Source organism: Macaca nemestrina, chromosome 12 (assembly GCF_043159975.1).
Source record: "Macaca nemestrina isolate mMacNem1 chromosome 12, mMacNem.hap1, whole genome shotgun sequence".
Lineage (NCBI taxonomy): Eukaryota > Metazoa > Chordata > Mammalia > Primates > Cercopithecidae > Macaca > Macaca nemestrina.
The window spans coordinates 72,861,397-72,884,017 of NC_092136.1; the positions used below are offsets into that span (position 1 = coordinate 72,861,397).

The 22,621-nt window shown below is 40.5% G+C and overlaps 1 protein-coding gene across 2 annotated transcripts in view; it reads right to left on the bottom strand.

Moving 5' to 3' along the window:
- LOC105468721 (RAB6A, member RAS oncogene family) overlaps window positions 1-22,621 on the bottom strand; it is a 101,348-nt gene that overhangs the window by 36,154 nt on the left and 42,573 nt on the right. The window contains exons 3-6 of one of the 2 annotated variants that reach the window (XM_011719035.3): window positions 20,981-21,034; window positions 18,047-18,152; window positions 15,686-15,797; window positions 4,295-4,388 (exon numbers count right to left, since the gene is read on the bottom strand). In XM_011719035.3, coding sequence (XP_011717337.1) covers window positions 4,295-4,388; window positions 15,686-15,797; window positions 18,047-18,152; window positions 20,981-21,034 — 366 coding nt within the window. Of the gene's footprint in view, window positions 1-4,294; window positions 4,389-15,685; window positions 15,798-18,046; window positions 18,153-18,218; window positions 18,325-20,980; window positions 21,035-22,621 lie in introns of both variants that reach the window. The other variant, XM_011719036.3, reaches the window with a different exon arrangement.

The following is a 22,621-nucleotide window of genomic DNA, read 5'->3' on the forward strand; positions in this document are numbered from 1 at the left end:
TTCAAATCAGCAAGTCATTTTCCCAAATGACAAAATATATTCTATAAGATTAATCACTGCCAGTTGAAAGGGGAAGATGTTAACCAATTATTTAAATGTGCTTTTATTTTTATATATATATTTTTTTGGAGCTGGAGTTTCACTATTGTTGCCCAGGCTGGAGTGCAATGGCGCGATCTCGGCTCACTGTAACCTCCGCCTCCTGGGTTGTTCAAGTGATTCTCCTGCCTCCGCCTCCCGAGTTGCTGGGATTATAGGCACCCACCACCATGCCCAGCTAATTTTTTCTATTTTTAGTAGAGACGGGGTTTCACCATATTGGTCAGGCTGGTATCGAACTCGTGGCCTTGGGTAATCTGCCCGCCTCAGCCTCCTAAAGTGCTGGGATTACAGGCGTGAGCCACAGTGCCTGACCTAAATGTGCTTATTAAACTAATATTTTAATTTTTTATTTGGTTTCATTCTCTCATTTGGGGGTTCCAGGACTTTGTCTTCCTTGGCTGAATTATATGAGCAGACAAAGCATGGTCTCCAAACAGTGAAATAAAATACTGTGGCACTCCCTTACAAAACCTAAGACAAGTAATGGTTTTTGTGAGTTAAGAAGGAAGCTACAAAAAATTAAGTCAACTCAGTTTCAAAAGTTATAAAATAAAAGTTTTGGTTACATTTATATTTAAAAGACAATAAAATAAAGTCCCAACAGCATCAGGAAATTCACCAAGATAAGATGTTCAGATAGATAATCTAAATAAGGAAAAACAGTAAAGTAGCAAATGGTGGGTTTTGTTTTGTTTTGTTTTCAGACAGGGTCTTACTCTGTTACCCAGGCTGAGTTCAGTGGCATAATCATGTCTCACTGCAGTCTCAAACTCCCGGACTCCAGCGATCTTCTCACTTCAGCCTCATGAGTAGCTGGGGCCACAGGTGCATGCCACCACACTCAGCTAATTTTTGTATTTTTTATAAAGACGGGGTTCTTGCTATGTTGCCTAGGCTGGTCTCAAACTCCTGAACTTAAGGGATCCTCCTGCCTCAGCCTCCCAAAGTGCTGGGATTACAGGTGTAAGCCACTGCACCCAGCCGCAAATGGGTTTTGAATTCAGGACAAGATTGTAAAAGAAATCTCTCCTCATTATCACTAGACAGCTATATCTGCCTGTATGGGTTAGGCTTTTGGAAAAAAAATATATACCTAGTAATAAAAATGTTCTAACATCAGATTATGGTAATAGTTGTACAATGCTACAAATTTACTCAAAATTGGCTAGGCAGAGGGGCTCACATCTATAATCCCAACATCTTGGGAGGCCAAGGTGGGAGGATCACCTGAGTCTAGGAGTTCAAGACTAGCCTGGACAACATGGCAAGAACATATTCTCTGGAAAAAAATTAAAAATTAGCTGGGCAAGGTAGTGCGTGCCTGTAGTCCCAGCTATTCTGGAGGCTGCGGTGGGAGAATCACTTGAGCCTGAGAGGTCAAGGCTGCAATGAGCTGTGATTATGCCACTGCACTCCAGCCTGGGAAACAGAGCAAGACCTCATCTCAAAAAAATAAAAATAAGAGGGGCAGGGCATGGTGGCTCACACCTGCAATTCCAGCACTTTGGGAGGCCGAGGCAGGCGGATCATGAGGTCAGGAGATGGAGACCATCCTGCTTAACATGGTGAAACTCTGTCTCTACTAAAAATACAAAAATATTAGCTGGGCATGGTGGTGGGCGCCTGTAGTCCCAGCTACTCAGGAGGCTGAGGCAGGAGAATCGTTTCAACCTGGGAGGCGGAGGTTGCAGTGAGCCAAGATCGCACCACTGCACTTCAGCCTGGCGACAGAGTGAGACTCCATCTCATATAAATAAATAAAAAATAAAAATAATAAAAATAAAATCGGAAGCAATCAAACATCATGAAGACACCAGACATCAGTAGTGCTTACTATATGCTATCTGATAATTCTAGAGCTTCTAAACCTATGAGGCTACTTAGGGTCGGGGCTAGGGGACTACAGCAATGCCTTCTTCAGCTATTAACCAAGAAAAGGATAGCCTGAAAGCAGGATATAGAAGCAACTAGCTCACACCCTTATCAAAATCTCTCTAAAAGAGAAAGCCAGCTGGGTTTGGTGGCTCACACCTGTAATCCCAGCACTCTGGGAGGCAGAGGCAGGCAGATCACTTAAGGCAAGGAGTTTGAGACAAGCCTGACCAACAAGGTGAAACCCTGTCTCTACGAAAGGTACAAAAATTAGCCCGGCACAGTGTTGCACACCTGTAATCCCAGCTACTGGGGAATGTGAGGCATGAGAATCACTTGAACCCTGGAGGCAGAGGTTGCAGTGAGCCGAGATTGCACCACTGCACTCAGCCTGGGAGATAGAGTGAGACCCTGTCTCAAACAAAAAATAAATAAATATAAAAGAAAAAATATATAAGAAATAGAAAAGAGAAAGTCAGATGAAGCTACCCACTGCTTTGGCTTAGAATAGTGGCATATGGCTAATATAATGGTATTACACAAATTATTTAACTGTCTGTGGCTCCTATGGGTTCATTTACTTATCACTTACTACGTTCCATACACATTGCTAGGTTCTGGGAATATATAATTCTGATGAGAGAGAGAGAGATTTTCAATACACTGTGGTAAAGTATGACACTGAGATCAGGTCTGTGAAAACACGTAAGAGAATCAGGTGTCACAGACAGGAGGTAGGATGGGAAATGTCAGAGAAAATGTTGCTGAAGAGCTGACATCTAAACTGAAACTTATAAGGAGTACAATTACGAAAGCAAAAAAAATGAACATTCTAAGCAAAGGAAACAAAAGCATGAGCAAAAATATCAAACCATGAAACAATATGTTAATGAGGAAAGAATGAGTGATCATTCAGTATTACTTACATAATGGTTCAAGGCATGGAGGGAAATAAAGTATAAAAAAATAACAATATAAAGACTTTTTCATAAAGCTTTAATTATTTAAAAGATGCTACTGTTACCCTCTGTTGATCACCCTCAATTAAGAAAATTATTGGTCTAAGCCAGGCGTGGTGGCTCACGCCTATAATCCCAGCACTTTGGGAGGCTGAGGCAGATGGATCACGAAGTCAGGAGACTGAGACCATCCTGGCTAACACGGTGAAACCCCGTCTCTACCAAAAACACAAAAAATTAGCCAGGTATGGTGCGGGCGCCTGTAGTCCCAGCTACTTGGGAGGCTGAGGCAGGAGAATGGCATGAACTTGGGAGGTGAAGCCTGAAGTGAGCCGAAATCGCGCCACTGCACTCTAGCCTGGGTGACAGAGCAAGACTCCGTCTCAAAAAACAAAAAAAACCAAACCTAAATACATATATATATGTCCATAAATCTTATAAATCTGAGACCACTACTCTATATGATATATAGCCTTGAAGAGTCAAGCAGGTGAGTCTCTGGCTGACCTATCTTGTAAATGACTTGATAATTTGACATCTCCCTATATTTTCCTGCCTTCCCCCAAAAAGACCTGTTGTAAACATTGTTCAAACACCAGCAGTTTATTAAGGATAAAGTAATCAGAATTTACTTTTACAACAAGTAGAAGAACACCATGACTGACAGCAAATACTCGCTTTCATTTATCTCAGTCTTGGCATCAAACTCAGAAATACGGACAGCAAATATTTATTTTCATTTATTTCAGTCTTGGCCTCAAACTCTGAAATAAAGAAAATTTACTAGCCGGGCATGGTGGCTCACACCTGTAATCCTAGCACTTTGGGGGGCCGAGGCAGGCGGATCACCTGAGGTTGGGAGTTCAAGACCAGCCTGACCAACATGGAAAAAACCCCGTCTCTACTAAAAATACAAAATTAGCCGGGCGTGGTGGCGCATGCCTGTAATCCCAGCTACTCGGGAGGCTGAGGCAGGAGAATCGCTTGAACCCAGGAGGCAGAGGTTGCAGTGAGCTGAGATGGCGCCATTGCATTACAGCCTGGGCAATAAGACAGAAACTCCTTCTCAAAATAGAATGAAAGAAAGAAAATTTACCTTTAAAGCAATGCAGTAGGAATGTAGTGAGAGGAGAGTATGGTAGATTTACCACTTTGCAGTAGTTCTGTTCACAATCTGAAGTTTGGCAAGTTTTTTCTTTTTCCAAAAACTATGCCACATTTATATTTTTCACTGTTTGAAAATACACTGCTAGTTTGTAAGACCTGCTCTTGCCAGGGGGAAGAAAACCATACACCAGAGAATAGAATACTCACACAATTATTTCACGTTTTTTCAATTTGGTAACCTCAACTCAACTTACCTGCTTTACATTGTATCCAGCTTTTGCACTAGTTTCAATAAACATAACATTCAGCTCTTTGGCTTTCCTCTCTCCCTCCTCAATTGACACTTGCCTGTAAAGAAACAAACAAACTTCTTACTTTTGAGACATAGACAATATTATAAAGATTATAAAGAAAGCTCTGAAAATAACTTTCCTTGACATAAGGACTGGTTATACAGGTCAGATTAGTTTGAAAATTCATTAATCTGCCACACTTTTGAAATTTGTGTGTTTCTGTGTGTGTATACTTTTTTTAAAAAGACTTTTTGTTACTGATTTGCTTTCACTTGACTGGGCTCATCCTGTAATTTTTTTACTTTTAAAAACTTAATAGCTTGAGGATGCTTGAGTCCAGGAATGTGGAGGCTGCAGTGAACCATTATTAGGCCACCACATCACTGCACTCCAGTCTGGGCAACAGACCCTGTCTCAAAAAAAGAAAAAGCTAAAAATAAAACAAAAAACGCTTAATAGCTTGCCTCTTTCCCTTAGTATCAGACCATAGGCTTTTAGCCTTAAAATTCAAATCTTTGTGTAAAATAATTTTTATGGCTAGACAATTTCTGTCAATTCGCTCCTATAATTTATGTGACCATTTCCAAACTATTAGAATGCAAGTTGTTTTCCAATTATACACTACCATGAAAATTTTTGCCCTAAATATTTGTGCTTGATATTTTGTGCACTGCAAATCATTTCCTTAGGTTAGATTTTGTGGATTTCTTCTTTTTGAGACAGAGTTTTGCCCTTGTCGCCCAGGCTGGAGTACAATGGCATGATCTCAGCTCACTGCAACCTCCACCACCTGGATTCAAGCGATTCTCCTGCCTCAGCCTCCTGAGTAGCTGGTATTACAGGTGCCTATCACCATGCCTGGCTAATTTTCGTATTTTTAGTAGAGACGGGGTTTCACCATGTTGGCCAGGCTGGTCTCGAACTCCTGGCCTCAGGTGATCCACCCATCTCAGCCTACCAAAGTGTTGGGATTAGAGGCATAAGCCACTGTGCCTGGCCGATTTTGTGGATTTATCTAAGTGAAGTAAGTGAGTCAAACACATGTATGGTAAACCCTCTAGATACAAAATATTAATACTTTAATATTTCCTTTACAGGGTATTTTGTGATGCATTACAATTAACATTGTGTCTGAAATTGTGAGCTCTCAAGTGCAAGATTATATCATTTATTTGGTATTCCTAATGCCTAAGCTGACAGGTAAGTATTCCATAAATATACAAATGTTCTAATTAGATAGATTTAAACTATCAGCAGACAAACCCTGCTTCCTACAACACAGAAAACTGAGCAATGGAAGAGAACTTCCACAAGCGTCCATCTACTTGCAAGTGTGCCCTTATATTCTACCTCTAGTCCTATTACTATGAAAGAATTGTCCTTATTCTCAAAACTTACACCTATGTATTAGATCCCATTCCCTTCTTGCCTACAAGAAATTATTATTCTAGAATTCTCCACTCCCTAAAAACAAGAACATTCTTACATAACACTCCAACTGTTAAGATTTTACATTTGCTTGTTTTATCTTCTCATTTTCTCCATGTATATAAATTTTCTAAAACACTTTTTAAAAAAACTATTTGAGAGTAAACTGCCAATCTGCAGACCTTTAGCCTTAAATACTTCAGCAGTGTGAATTTCCTAAAAACAAGGACATTCTCTTATACAACCACAGTACAATTATTAAATTTGGGAATTAACATCAATATACCATCATTGAATCTATAGGTTTTATTCTTCTGTCAATTATCCCAATAATGTCCTTTACTGCCAGTTATTCCAATGTCCTTTATAGCAAATTAAATACTTCTTTAGAAATAAACTTTCTCAATTATTTGCTTATCCCGAGGTACTTAGAACAAGGAGGGAAGGAGTGACGGAGGCAGGGAGAGGAAACGAGGATAAATGCGAGTCAGTCTCTGGCATGTTCCAAAGGTGACCAATGAGTTTTCTCCTTAACTATATTATTATTATTACTATTACTTGTGGATTTAAACATTTTATAGTAATTATTGATTTTCAAATTTTCCTACAGTTTGACCAGTAGAGCTTGAGTTGGCTCTCCTGAATCTGACATAACTTCAATGGTCTTTTTTTTTTTTTTTTTTTTGAGACAGAGTCTCTCTGTTACCCAGGCTGGAGTGCAGTGGCGCGATCTCAGCTCACTGCAAGCTCCACCTCCCAGGCTCACGCCATTCTCCTGCCTCAGCCTCCCGAGTAGCTGGGACTACAGGCGCCCGCCACCACGCCTGGCTAATTTTTTATATTTTTAGTAGAGACGGGGTTTCACCTTGTTAGCCAGGATGGTCTCGATCTCCTGACCTCGTGATCCACCCGCCTCGGCCTCCCAAAGTGCTGGGATTACAGGCGTGAGCCACCGCGCCCGGCTCAATGGTCTTTAATAACTTCTTTGATTTATGGTATGACATGATGTTCCAGCCCCATTGTGTACATTTTCTGGACCAGATGCCAAATTTGTCATTTCTTTAAGTAGCCCTGGTTCCTTTGGAAAGAAACAGTATTTATATATGGTAATGTGGGCTCATTCCTCCTGGTTTAAGCCCTTTCAGTAGACAGAGCTAGAAAATATTAAAAATTTTCAAATGCTAAAAAATGTAATGAACTCATGCTTATATTTATTTATATTTAACTTTATTAATCTTTTTTTTTTTTTTTTTTTTTGAGACGGAGTCTTGCTCTGTAGCCCAGGCTGGAGTGCAGTGGCCGGATCTCAGCTCACTGCAAGCTCCGCCTCCCGGGTTCACGCCATTCTCCGGCCTCAGCCTCCCGAGTAGCTGGGACTACAGGCGCCCGCCACCTCGCCTGGCTAGTTTTTTGTATTTCTTAGTAGAGACGGGGTTTCACCGTGTTATCCAGGATGGTCTCGATCTCCTGACCTCGTGATCCACCCGTCTCGGCCTCCCAAAGTGCTGGGATTACAGGCTTGAGCCACCGCGCCCGGCCCAACTTTATTAATCTTATATCTGTATTTCCATCTCCCGTGTCCAAAATCCCAGTTCCCCAAGACAATCATTAATCAAAGTATTCATTTATTTTATGCAGAATACAGACAATCATTTTGAAATAACAATATCCAACATCATCACCAATATGTTTACTAAAAACAGTTAAGATCTAGCCGAGTGTGGTGGCTCACACCTGTAATCCCAGCAAGGTGGGTGGATCATTTGAGGTCAGAGTTGAAGACTAGCCTGGCCAACATGGTAAAATCCCATCTCTAATAAAAATACGAAAATTAGCCAGGCGTGGCTGGGAACAGAGGCTCACGCCTGTAATCCCAGCACTTTAGGAGGCCGGGGCGGGTAGATCACAAGGTCAGGAGATTGAGACTATCCTGACTAATATAGTGAAACCCCTTCTCTACTAAAAATACAAAAAAATTAGCTGGGCGTTGTGGCAGGCGCCTGTAGTCCCAGCTACTCAAGAGGCTAAGGCAGGAGAATGGCTCGAACCCAGGAGGCGGAGCTTGCAGTGAGCCAACACTGCGCCATTGCACTCCAGCCTGGGTGACAGAGCGAGAGTCCATCTCAAAAAAAAAAAAAAAAAAGGAAATTAGCTGGGCATCCCTATAGTCCCAGCTACTCAGGAGGCTGAAGCAGGAGAATCACTTGAACCCAGGAGGCGGAGGTTGCAGTGAGCCGAGGTTGTGCTATTGCACTCCAGCCTGGGCGACAGAGTAAGACTCAGTCTCAAAAAAAAAAAAGTTAATTTTTTTTTTTTTTTTTTGAGACAAGGTCTTGCTCTGTTGCACATGAGTGCAGTAGCAGGATTGTAGCTCACTGTAACCTCGAACTCCTGGCCTCAAATGATCCTTCTGCCTCAGCTTCCTTTGGGAATAGAGGTGGTAAGCCACTATGCCCAGCCCATTTTCATTAAACTTATGATTTATCTTTCCTTTTTGGCCCTTGTTTATAGTTTAATGGCTATACAGGTCCCAGTCCCTCATTTTGGCCACTCATGGGCCCACAAAGCCACTATGCCCAGCCCATTTTCATTAAACTTATGATTTATCTTTCCTTTTTGGCCCTTGTTTATAGTTTAATGGCTATACAGGTCCCAGTCCCTCATTTTGGCCACTCATGGGCCCACTAATTGGGACTCAAAGGCTTTCTGCTCAAAGGCATAGATGCACAGGAGTGCACTTCCACTACACATGCATTTACCACCTGGTATCTCTGAAGCAGTGGCTTCCCTTCAAACTCTGCGGACACCACCAGGACTTGAAAGATGGACATACAGCACAGTGGTGTGAGGGTTGTATCCTCTACCTCCACCATGCTCTGTCTCCAGGTCCCTCTGCAGCTTCTCCTAAAGTATTTGATGCTGAGCTCCACAGCAGCAGTCCAGCTGGGATGGCAGCCCAGTAGAGTCCTCATTTTGTTTTGGGTAATGTGTATATACATCTGTATTTCTCTCAAGTAAACTGTACCATGTTACAGATGACTTCACCTTGCATTCACTTAGTCATATATCCTGAAGATTAACTCCATAGTAATATATACTTTCTTCGTTCCTTTTTGTACCTGTCTAGTACTCCTTTAAAAGGATGTTTGTAAGTTTGTCAAACCATTTTCCTTTTGTGGACATCTGGGTTGTTTACAGTCTTTAGATATTACAAATAGTGCTATAGGAAATAGACTTGTATATATGTCTTTTTGTACTCTTACCAATGTATCTTGAGGAGATTCCTAGAAGTGGGATTTCCAGGTCAAAGGCTAAACGTCTATGTTAGATATTGCCAAAAAGCAACTCTCTCTCCTCCATAGGAGTATTACCATTCTGCATTGCCTCAGCAATTCATGAGAGTAACTGTTTTCCTTATAGCCTTGCTAGCAGAGGACTTCAACAAACTTGGAATTCTGGCAGTCTGAATCTGAGGCAAAAATATTTCTCAGTGTAGTTTCAATCAGTACTTCAGTAAGAGCAAGACTGAGCTTCTTTTCAGATAATTAAGAGCTATGTTACTTTCTCCATAACTTCATATTTCTAGTCAATTTTTCTATAGTGATGTTTATCTTTACTTTTAGAGGCTTTTTATATATTTGGGATATTAGCCATTTTTGATACAATTTACAAATACTTTTCCCTAGTTTGCCATTTGCTTTGTTTATAATGTTTTATGTAATCAAACTTAACATTTTCCCTTATTTTGTGTCATAGCATTAGTATCATTAAGAACCAGAATTCAGTTAGTCCTTATTTTATTTTCACAATTAAATCTCTAATCCCTTCAGAATTTGTCCTAGTGTAATATGAGAACTTGATCCAATTTTATCTTTTTCTATACAGTTAACCAGTTACTCCAATCAATTTATTACATAGTTCATTTCCCCCAGTGATTTGAGGTACCACCTTCATACTTATTTTCTATATGAAACCGGGTCTGTTTCTAGCCTTTCTTTCTTTTTTATTTTTTTTGAGACAGAGTCTCACTCTGTTGGCCAGGCTGGAGTGCAGTGGCATGATCTCAGCTCACTCCAACCTCTGCCTCCCAGGCTCAAGCAATTCTTCTGCCTCAGCCTCCCGAGTAGCTGGGATTACAGGCAAGTGCCACCACGCCCGGCTAATTTTTGTATTTTTAGTAGAGATAGGGTTTCACCATGTTGGCCAGGCTGGTCTTGAACTCTTGACCTCAGGTAATCCGCCTGCCTTGGCCTTCCAAAGTGCTGGGATTATAGGCATGAGCCACCACGCCCGGTTCTTTCTAGCTTTTCTACTCTGTTCTACTTTTCTGTAACTATTCATGCAGCAAGACCACATTGCTTTAATTATAGAGGCTTTTTTTTTTTTTTTTTTTTTGGACAGTCTCACTCTCACCCAGGCTAGAGTGCAATGACACGATCTCAGATCACTTACTTCCACCTCCTGGGGTCAAGTGATTCTCATGTCTCAGTCACCCAAGTAGCTGGGATTACAGGCATGTGCCACCTTGCCTGGCTAATTTTTATATTTTTAGTAGAGACAGGGTTTTTCTATGTTGGCCCAGGCTGGTCTCGAACTCCTGGCCTCAAGTGATCTGCCTGCCTCGGATTCCCAAAGTGCTGGGAGGTGTGAGCCACCACGCTGGCCAGATTTTTCTTTTACTATTATTAATATAAATAGGGTCATCTTATTCATCTTATCTTATAACTTCAGAGGTAAGAGGGGCATTCTGTCTTGAACCTACTGTAGTGAGATTTTCAACCCCATCACTTCAGTGTACCTGTCAACAACATTAATAACCTTCAAACTTCTAAATCCAATGGGTAATGGGTAATTCTCAGTCTTCATTTGGTTTGACCTTAAAGAGCATGTGGCATAGTTAATAACTGTCTTCTCCTTAAAACATTTATTTTCATTTGGCTTTCAGAACACTGTATCCACCTGGTTTTCCTCCTACTTTTGTGGCCAATTTCTCCTTCTTACTTGTTTCACCAGTTCCTCTTTACTTCCTTAACTTCTCAGTCAGTGGATCTTAACCAGGGGCAATCTGGGGAGAGAGTTTGGTTGTCACAACCTGGTTATGTGTGTGCTACCGGTATCTACTGGGAAGAAGCCAAGGATATTGCTAAATATCCTAAAATACCCTAAAATATCCTAAAACGCACAGGACAAGAATTACCTGGCCCAAAATGTCAATAGTGCCAAGACTGAAAGATCCTGTTTTAAATAAAAAATACCCTAAAATGTACTCCTTGGTCCTCTTCTCTAGCTACAATTACTCCCTTGCTGATCCCATACAGTCTCATGGTTTTAAATACCATCTATACGCTGATGACTCCCTAAACATATATCTACCCTGGACTGTTGCTCTGAACCCCAGACACATATCATCCAACTGCGTATCTGACATCTTCACTAAGATTTCTAATGGCCATTCTAAACTTAACATGACCAAAACTCAGGTCATGTTCTCTCCTAAAACAGCTCTTTAGACAGTCGCTCTTATGTCAAGTTAACGACAGTCACCCAGGCCAAAAATCTAGGTATCATCCTCAACTGCTCCTTCACTCACACTCCACATTCCACCCATCAGTATGTAATCCATCCACTGCCTAAGTATACCCTGATAGCTCTATCTTCAAAATATATCTGAACTGAACCACTTATCACTGTATAAGCTATCACTCTCTTAGTCCAAGTCATAATTTCTTGCTTGGATGACAGACTGGATTAGCCTCCTTACTAGTCTTCTCACTCCCATTATTACCCCTTTAAATTCTTTTTTTTTTTTGAGACAGAGTCTCACTCTGTCGCCCATGCTGGAGCGCAGTGGTGCAATCTCAGCTCACTGCCACCTCTGCCTCTTGGGTTCAAGCAATTCTTCTGCCTCAGCCTCCTGAGTAGCTGGGATTACAGGCACGCGCCACCATGACAGGCTAATTTTTGTATTTTTAGCAGAGATGGGGTTTCACCATATTGGCCAGGTTGGTCTTGAACTCCTGACCTCAAGTGATCTGCCCGCCTCTGCTTCCCAAAGTGCTGGGATTATAGACGCGAGCCACCGTGCCAGCCTACCTCTTTAATTTTAATAGAACAGTGATCCATGAAAAGTTATTCCTCTACTCAAACCCTCTAATCTCATTAAGAGTGAGCCCTCATTTTGCTGTACATGATCTGGCCTTCATTTGATCTGTTTGTTTGTTTGCCTTATTGCCTACTACTCTCCATAATCATCTTTTTTCTTTTTTTTTTTTGAGATGGAGTCTCACTCTGCCGCCCAGGCTGGAGTGCAATGGCGTAGATCTCAGCTCACTGCAACTTCCGCCTCCCGGGTTCAACCGATTCTCCTGCCTCAGCCTCCTGAGTAGCTGGGATTACAGGCACACACCACCACACCTGGCTAATTTTTGTATTTTTAGTAGAGATGGGGTTTCACTATGTTGGCCAGGCTGGTCTCCAATTCCTGACCTCAAGTGATCTGCCCACTTTGACCTCCCAAAGTGCTGGGATTACAGGTGTGAGTCACCATGCCCAGCCTGCCATCTGTTTTAAAATAGAAAAGGTATCGTGTTATACACACTGATCAAGTGCTTTTCTAAGCTTCATGTGTTAGAAATATGTTAAAACATCAGTAAATTTCTGTCATTCTTTTTAATGGCTATAAAGTATTCCACTTACAAAATACTATTTATATCTCCAATCTACTGCTGCTGGATATCTAGATTGCTTTTAATTTTTCAGTATTATAAATAATGTTGCAAGAAACATTCTTGTATGGTCACCTTTTCACATTTCTGTGGGCCCATCTGTGGGATACCGGGTCAGTAACATTATTTTAAATTCTAGTATCATCCAATTGTTTCCCCCCCAAAATTGTTTATAGTTACATTTTCAGTGCATGAGAATTCCCGTTTATTCAAACTCTTGAAAATACTGTAGATTTAAATCTTCTGAATCATGGTCGATCTAACAGGTAAATACGCTCTTTATGTATTCAAACTTATCAATCTTTCCCTTTATGGCTTCAGGATTTCACGTCATGCTTATAAAAGGCCAAATATAAAGATGCTTTAAAAAAATTAAGCCTTTTACCCATTTGAAAATCATTTTGGTGGAATGAACAAGCTCTAATTGTTTTAAATGTGAACAGTTGAGAGATGATAGTCTGGTAAAGATTACCAAGAAAGATGGTAATTTCAAAGCAACTGACAAATGTTACCTTAAAGAAAAATTATTATAGTTTTAGGTAGGGCATGGTGGCTAATGCCTGTAATCTCAACACTTTGGGAAGCCAAGGTGGGTGGATCACCTGAGGTCAGGAGTTTGAGACCATCCTGGCCAACATGGTGAAACCTTGTCACTACTAAAAAATACAAAAATTAGCCAGGTGTGGTGGCGAGCTCTTGTAATTCCAGCTACTTGGGAGGCTGAGGCAGGAGAATCGCTTGAGCCTAGGAGACTGAGATTGGAATGAGCCAAGATTGTACTCCAGCCTGAGCGACAAGAGCGAAACTCCATTTCAAAACACACACACACACACACACACACATATATATATAAAATTTGATAAGTTTCTACCATTTGTGCACTCAACTGAAATTTTTTTTTTTTTTTTTTTTTTTTTGAGACGGAGTCTCGCTCTGTCGCCCAGGCTGGAGTGCAGCAGACAGATCTCAGCTCACTGCAAGCTCCGCCTCCTGGGTTTACGCCATTCTCCTGCCTCAGCCTCCCGAGTAGCTGGGACTACAGGCACCCGCCACTTCGCCCGGCTAGTTTTTTGTATTTTTAGTAGAGACGGGGTTTCACTGGGTTAGCCAGGATGGTCTCGATCTCCTGACCTCGTGATCCGCCCGTCTCGGCCTCCCAAAGTGCTGGGATTACAGGCTTGAGCCACTGCGCCCGGCCTCAACTGAAATATTAAGCAATAAAAAAACTAATCCTTATAAGCATCCTCCTCAGATGACTCTGGCTATAAAGGGAAACAATTCAGATACACAATTTTCCTATTTAAAAATGAAGAGGCCAGGCACGGTGGCTCACGCCCGTAATCCCAGCACTTTGGAAGGCCAAGGCAGGTGGATCACAAGGTCAGGAGTTCGAGACCAACCTGGCCAACAGAGTGAAACCTCGTCTCTACTAAAAATACAAAAAACTAGCCGGGCATGGTGGTAGGCGCCAGTAATCCCAGCTACTTGGGAGGCTGAGGCAGGAGAATCGCTTGAACCTGGGAGGCAGAGATTGCAGTGAGCCGAGATCGCGCCATTGCACTCCAGCCCGGGTCACAATGCGAGAGTCCAACTCAAAAATAAACAAGTAAAATGAAGGTACCGGCAGGGCGTGGTGGCTCACGCCTGTAATCCGGGTACTTTGGGAGGCTGAGGCAGGTGGATCACGAGGTCAGGAGTTCAAGACCAGCCTGGCCAACATGGTGAAATCTCGTCTCTACTAAAAATACAAAAATTTGCAGGACGCAGTGGCAGGTGCCTGTAATCCCAGCTACTCAGGAGGCTGAGGCAGAAGAATTGCTTGAACCTGGTGAGGCGGAGGTTGCAATGAGCTGAGATCACACCACTGCATTCCAGCCTGGGTGACAGAGTAAGACTCCATCTCCCCCCCCCCCAAAAAAAAAAAAAAAAAGGTACCTACGAAGTCTCTAGAGTGAAGAAAAATAAAATAGTGAAAATTTCCTTCATAGCAATTCATGTCCAAAAAAGATTTTTATAAAGAAAAGATGAAATCACTTTGAATTTACTTTTAAATTAAGACTTTTTTGCAACTGTACTACTTTTTTTTTTTGAGACAGAGTCTCACTCTGTTGCCCAGGCTGGAGTACAGTGGCACGATTTCAGCTCACTGCAACCTCCGCCCCCGGGTTCAAGTGATTCTCCTGCCTCAGCCTCCCAAGTAGCTGGGATTACAGGTGCCTGCCACAGCACCTAGCTAATTTTGTATTTTTAGTAGAGACAGGGTTTCACCATCTTGGCCAGGCTGGTCTTGAACTCCTGACCTCGTGATCCACCCTCCCTGGTCTCCCAAAGTGCTGGGATTACAGTTGTGAGCCACTGCGCCTGGCCTGTACTACCAATTCTAATTGAGGTGCCATGGGCAGAAATGGGCTTCACATCTCCACAAGTCTTTTAACATTGGCTTTCTTTGCAACATTTGAATTAATATCACAAGTTCATTACCCGAATTTCAATATCCATCTCATGAATAAACAAATAATAAACAGTAAAAGCTCTTACTATTAAGTAGTATGGTCAAAACTATTTAAAGCAGAAAGAGTATGCAGTAAATCGCTTAAGAATGCTGAAAGCAAATATTCAAGCCATGGGTTCTACAGTGAATGTTAATATATTTTGCATCCTGTGACTTGAATATTGCTTTGCTCATTTGACTAAGGTATCACAATCAAGCTATTCAGTGCAACTACACAGTCTGGTTCAACCACACAATTAGAAAACAACAATCAAAAAACAAAAACCCACACCACTGAATTATAATGAATGTTTATAAGAAGACTACTAAGAAAAGAGTGTACATTTAATCATTATGAATAATTTTTAAAGATAAGGTTTTTCCAAACTGGTTTGCTCTTTAACAAAACAATATTCATGCTTATGAGATCTAAAAAATGCAAAATATTTACTGGCTTCAAGTCTAAACAAACTTGCACAAGAGTTATTTACACGTGAGCTTAAAGAAAATAAAATTCATTTTCCCTTAAGGACTGGGTGTTTAATATTTACATTTATATTTGAGGTTCCCATGCTAAAGAAAAGCAGGGGAGGACACAAACTTAAGGATTAAGCATGTCTCCTTTCACAACAAATTTTCAGTGAACAAAAACAAAAGGCTGTATAACACAGAAATCAAACATTACACACACATAAAATAACTCCATACCTCTTGTCAGCAAGATCTGTTTTATTTCCTACTAGCATGATGATAACATCACTTCCTCTTTCTGTTCTGACATCATCAATCCACTTTGTAGTTTGCTGGAATGAGTTAACATCTGGTATAGGAGGGTAGACAGATTAGTGTTGCTGAAAAATGCCTCCCCAGGTGGTGGGCACCTCCCTCCAAAAAAGCCCTGGAAGTTGGAAGGGGGCTGGCACATTAGTACCCCACTTTTAATGTGCCTGCAACATAACTCCATTTTATCTGATTACAACTGTCAGCAATTTAAACAAATTACAAGAATAAAATCTTCAAGGTTCCTTTTAGAGTAGTTTAAAATTTTTTTGAATATGACCAAGTGAGTGCAATGTAGTATTTAATTAAAAAAAAAAAAAAAAACTTTTTGAAATATAAGGACAGCTATGGCAGATAATATGGTGTCACATTGCCACAATGCTTTTTTTATCACTTACACATACCAAACATAACAAAGAAAGCATTTTCAAAAGTATGTCAGCCAGTAAGTCCCAACACATCCAGAAAATTTGTAAAGCCTTTCAATAGCTTTCAACACCACTGTTGGCACAGCTTCCTCAGTTTGTGATCACTTTAACCTAAAATTTATTTGTTTAATGCACCAGAAACACCTGTAACAAAATTTATCTTTTCTAGTGTTGGATTCTAAGTAGAGTACTTCAACATTTATTACAGCAGCTAAAGAAAACAATATACTAATATTTGAATCACATTTGTGGATTAAAAAAAACGTAAGGTTTCACTTGCTGTGGTTAAAGTAAGCACAAACATTTTAAAGCTACAAAACGTGTCAATGCACAATATGAACATACTTCTTTTTTTTAAACAAACAGCAACCCAAAGTAAAGGTGCAAAAGAAGAAAGATTGCATATAGCACCTATTTAAAAAAAAACAAATCCTTGAATGCAATCTTCTAATTTTGCCAGCACAATTATTCATTATTAGATATGATTCCTGATTGAGATATGCAAAAATGTATAGTAACAGTTTTATTAGTCCAAATGAATAGTTCCTTTGTCTATGTAAGTTTTTTTTAGCCCACGATACTGCATCTGTGTAGTGTGGTACACATTTTTTAAAAATCTAAAAAGAAAGTCCCAGATACTGTGCCGGGCACAATGGTTCATGCCTGTAATCCTAGCACTTTGGTTTTTGTTGTTGTTGTTGCTGAGATGGAGTTTTGCTCTTGTTGCCCAGGCTGGAGTGCAATGGCACGATCTCAGCTCACTGCAACCTCTGACTTCCAGGTTCAAGAGATTTTCCTGCCCCCGTCTCTGAAGTTGCTGCGATTACAGGCATGCGCCACCATATCTGGCTATTTTTGCATTTTCAGTAGAGATGGAGTTCCATCATGTTGGTCAGGCTGGTCTCAAACTCCTGACCTCAGGTGATCCACCTGCCTTGGCCGCCCAAAATGTGAGGATTTCCAGCGTAAGCCACTGTGCCTGGCCTAATCCTAGCACTTTGGAAGGCTGAGGCAGGAGGATCACTTGAGCCCAGGAGTTCAAGACCCTGGTTTTCCTATAAATTATGAACCACTATATGGAATAATGTTTAATATTGCCTAATATATGTCATAAACCAATTTACAAAGGCAATTTCAATCAGAAAGCATTTTACTGTCAGTCACCAATGCTTCATGGAAAATTTACAGTCACTTAAAAGGCCACAGGCATTATTCAATCTTTAGAAAAAAGAAATACTGGTTGTTTCACCTCCTATTTAAAATTTTTTTCTTGGAGAGAAATGAAAGTGTAATTTGTTAGCAACAAAGTAAATAAATCAGTCACAGAACCAAAATATGATTCAAATAAAAAAGATTAATAGAAAACTATACATTATGTTTTCTCTGTCTTCCTCTACAGAGACAGAATGGCTGGAAGGGGAAAGCAGAGAAAAGCTGGCTAGCAGAAGCTTGTAATAGCCTCAATAGAAAGCTTGGAGAATTTGGAAAACTTGGCAAGAGACTTAAACACAGATTATTTTATTTTAGAGAAATCTGAGATCAAATTAAATTAAAAGGAGACATTCCTCCAACTATAATTATGGTATGGTTTAGGAATAACAGGATACTAAGAAACCCTTGAAAAGGATTCACAATTGGACCCAAAAGAAAATTTCTGGGGCAAAAAACCTGGCACAGTTAGATATAAAGCATACTGGTATAAACACCAAAGCAAGTATTTCTGACCTGGCTGATATGTGATTTACTACGATAAAACTTATTTTTACATGCCAGTAAGGAAAACAAGCACAAGACAAGAACATGCATGCAGCTAAGCTAAAGGTTGAAAGAAGATTAGAAATGCATAATTCCCTCCACTCACTTGTGATATCATAAACAACAACTGCCACAGTGGAGTCACGAATGTAGCTAGGAATCAAGCTCCTGAACCGCTCTTGACCTGCTGTGTCCCATAATTGCAATCGTACCTAACAACAAAATCAGTCAAACAAGCAAGAAAAATAAGAAAGGTCAACCCGTTGCAATATACCTACTTGTGATATCGTAAACTACTACAGCTGCAGCAGAATCACGGATGTAACTGGGAATGAGGCTACGGAAACGTTCCTGACCCGCAGTATCCCACAGCTGAAGCCTGATCTGTGAGATGGGAAAAAATAAATAAAAAAAAAAAAACAAACGAAACTAATACTAAAAAGAAAAAAAAATGTTTTTTTAAAAGGGAGAGGGTGGGAAGGAAGTAGAAAGAAGACTCATGCAAGAGGTTGCAGGGAGTGAGGAATGAAAATAATACAAAACTCCTTTTTCAAAAGGGAGAAATATTAAAATTTTGCGTACTCCGAAGGTAAATGACTGGAAAATGCCACTGGGAAAGGTTTCACAGAATCAGAAATATGGCTTCCCTTTTTCCCTACCTAAAACCTATTTTAATCCCTATGCCTTCCAGGGTCAAAAAGTAGACTGTTGATGGTTAAACAGAGCAAAAAAAAAAAAAAAAAAAAAAAAAAAAAAACTAAGGTAAATGTCAATGAAAGGAACAGCCTAAGCTATCAGAGTAAAGGAATTAATGCTTCTTTGAAAGCTTCTCTTAAGCTAAAACGTGTCTCTTTCCTATTGAGTCTAGAATACTTTAAAACTGGGTCTTTAACTACTGTGCTTGTATTTGTCCCATACATTTCTCCCCAGAACACATGTGTGTGTGTGTAATGTAACAAAAAGGAGGAAGACCTTTTTGCAGCCCTACATAAAAATTTATCTACTATCTCGGCCGGGCGCGGTGGCTCAAGCCTGTAATCCCAGCACTTTGGGAGGCCGAGGCGGGCGGATCACAAGGTCAGGAGATCGAGACCACAGTGAAACCCCGTCTCTACTAAAAATACAAAAAATTAGCCGGGCGCGGTGGCGGGCGCCTGTAGTCCCAGCTACTCAGGAGGCTGAGGCAGGAGAATGGCGGGAACCCGGGAGGCGGAGCTTGCAGTGAGCCGAGATCGCGCCACTGCACTCCAGCCTGGGCAACAGCGTGAGACTCCGTCTCAAAAAAAAAAAAAAAAAAAAAAAAAAAAATTTATCTACTATCTCATATCTATATTACAGGCGCGAGCGTGTGTGTGTGTAATGTAACAAAAAGGAGGGCCAGGCACAGTGGCTCACGCCTGTAATCCCAGCACTTTGGGAGGCCGAGGCAGGTGGATCACGAGGTCAAGAGATCGAGACCATCCTGGCCAACATGGTGAAACCCTGTCTCTATTAAAAATATAAAAATGAGCTGGGCGTGGTGGCGGGCACCTGTAGTCCCAGCTACCCGGGAGGCTGAGGCAGGAGAATGGCTTGAACCCGGGAGGCGGAGCTTGCAGTGAGCCGAGATCACAACATTGCACTCCAGCCTGGGCAACAGAGCGAGACGCCATCTCAGAAAAACAAAAAAAAAGGAGGAATATCTTTTTGCAGACCTACATAAAAATTTATTTACGTACTATCTCCTATCTATATTACAAGAAGAAAAGCCTGAAAACAAGCATCAAGTTCTTGCATCATGACAGAAAGTCGTTTCCAAGCTTTCAATTTTTTTTTTTTTTTTTTGAGACAGAATCTCATTCTTGTTGCTCAGGCCGGAGTGCAGTGCTGTGAACTCGGCTCACTGCAACCTCTGCCTCCCGGGTTCAAACGATTCTCCTGCCTCAGCCTCCCGAGTAGCTAGGACTGTAGACACCCACCACCACGCCCGGCTAATTTTTGTACTTTTAGAAGAGATGGGGTTTCACCACGTTGGCCAGGCTAGTCTTGAACTCCTGACCTCAGGTGATTCGCCCACCTCGGCCTCCCAAAGTGCTGGGATTACAGGCGTGAGCCACCGCACCCGGCTGCTTACAAATTTTAAGAAATGACATGCTATATATTAAACCATAAAAGAGAATATTCAGGAAAAAAAAAACACATAAGAAATAACACTGGAAATAAAATAATGTTTTTGGGTGCAGGTCTCAAAATACTGCATGTAAGATATTCACTATTTAGGTGACAAGAATCTCTTCAAGGGGTAGTGGGCTAGAATACAGATTTTACACTGTATTTAAAGAAAACATTCCAAAGGACGAAAGACAAGAAATCCAACAAATAAATACACATTACTTTTTTTTTTTTTTTTTTTTGCAACGGAGTTTCACTCTTGCTGCCCAGGCTACAGTGCAATAGCACAATCTCGGCTCACTGCAACCTCCGCCTCCTGGGTTCAAGTGATTCTCCTGCCTCAGCCTCCCGAGTAGCTGGGATTATAGGCGCCTGCCACCACGCCTGGCTAATTTTTTGTATTTTTAACCGAGACGGGGTTTCATCATGTTGGCCAAGCTGGTCTCAAACTCCTGACCTCAGGTGATCCACCTGCTCCAGCCTCCCAAAGTGCTTGGATTACAGGTGTGAGCCACTGCACCCAGCTCACATTATTTCTTTTTAGTCAGTCACTTTGACATGCATCCTATCCTGACAAAAAAATACTGAAGTTCACAAATTGAAATCTTATTGAATGCCTCAAGAGTGGTATTTAGAAGGTCTTTAGCAGCTTTAATTTCTTCATAAAAATTCTCCTTTAATTCTCTGTAAAGTTATTTGTTTTCATTTTTCCAAATCAAGATAACTGCCAAGTACTACTCACTCAGTAATAAGAGTTTTTCTCAACAACTGTAAACTCTCTTTGGTAACTCTGCTAAGTACTTCTTATGGTGACAATCATTGATTATTTTGATCGCAGTTTTCTAACCTGGAATGTTGCAGAAAATTGCACACTGAAAATATTACTCACTGTTCGATCCTCCAAGTACATAGTTTTTGATAAAAAGTCAATGCCAATTGTTGCCTGTAAAACAAAACAAAGAAGTTAACAAATAATAACCGTTTAATGGTGGCCAGCAGTTTAGGATTCAAATGGGATTCATTAATTGTGGAAGAAATAATGAATAAACAAACCAATACAACATAGCCAATTAAGGACAAACAAAACTTCCAGTGATAACAGTTTCCACGTATTCAGCACTTGCTTAATATTAGAGACTGTTTTAAGCCTTTTACATGATCATCTCTAATCTTTATACATTCCTGCCAGGTAGCTTATTCTCATCCCTATTTTTCTCATTTTACAAATAATAAGATAATGGCAACTTTGGTTTAAATATTTGTATTTGAACTTTAGCTTGAATATCTGATTGCTCCCCACTCAGAATGGTGCGTATCTGCCCCAAGAGCAGTTTTATAAAATATTGTTGATATAAACAACTATCTGCTGTCATGACCTCCTACATAGTGGTTTGTCAACTGTCCTGATGACATAGAAAGCCAGAGACTCACAAACATCGTAACTTTCCATAAGACACATGATTTTTCCAATAAAAAATAAAAGTCATTAGGTAAGGAAAACAGGTTTTACTGTGTACCACACAATGATAGGTTCCTTCTGTGGTGAAAACACATGTAAAATTCTATTGCCTGGCTGCTATTTTCCCTATCAAGAGAAAATGGTGAAATAATAAGAGAATAGAAAGAAGGCAGACTAGAAAAAAGAGGGAAAAAAAAGTATACAAGTTAAAAAAGAGGCCAAAATTAATTAGGGGAGATAAATAAAAAGAATGGAAGAAAGACAAATGACCCCAGAAAGAGGATGTTGATATGGACTCTATTTTAGAAATTTAATCACCTCATTAATAAACGTTTCTGTGCACATATACTATGTATGTGTGTGTGGGTACATACATACTTTTTCCCTAAATATCTTTGTGCCATATTCCTTAAACCAGAAACTAGTTGAGTCTGTGCATTTAAAATATGAATCACTAAGAATTTTAAGTTCCTAAAAAACAATAAAAAACTAGATCAGAAAAGTGGTCCATCCAGTTGGGGGTTTTATTTCTGTTGGCAGAAAAATAGAATTCTGTGTGTGTCATAGCTGAGTTCTCATGAGATCTGATGGTTTTATAAAAGGATTTCCCCTCTCTTTGTTCTGTGCTTCTCCTTGTTGCTGCCATGTGAAGAAAGACATGTTTGCTTCCCCTTCTGCCATGATTGTAAGCTTCCTGAGGCCTCCCCAGCCACGCAGAACTATAAGTCTGTTAAACCTCTTTCCTTTACAAATTACACAGTCTCGGGTATCTCTTCATTAGCAGCGTGAGAACTAATACATGTGTCTCCTTTAATTTCTCCTGGCAGTGTTTTGTATAGTCTTATGCTGTTTGTTAAATTTGTTCCTAAGTATTTTATTCTTTTCTGAAGCTTCCACAAATAAAATTTAAATAAAATTTTTCTTTTTCTTTCTTTTTTTTTTTTTTGGAGACAAGGTCTCACACTCTGTTGCCCAAGCTGGTATACAGGGGTGTAATTTTGGCTCAGTGAAGCCTCAACCCCCTGAACCAAGCGATCCTCTCAAGTAGATGGGACTACAGGTGCATACCAC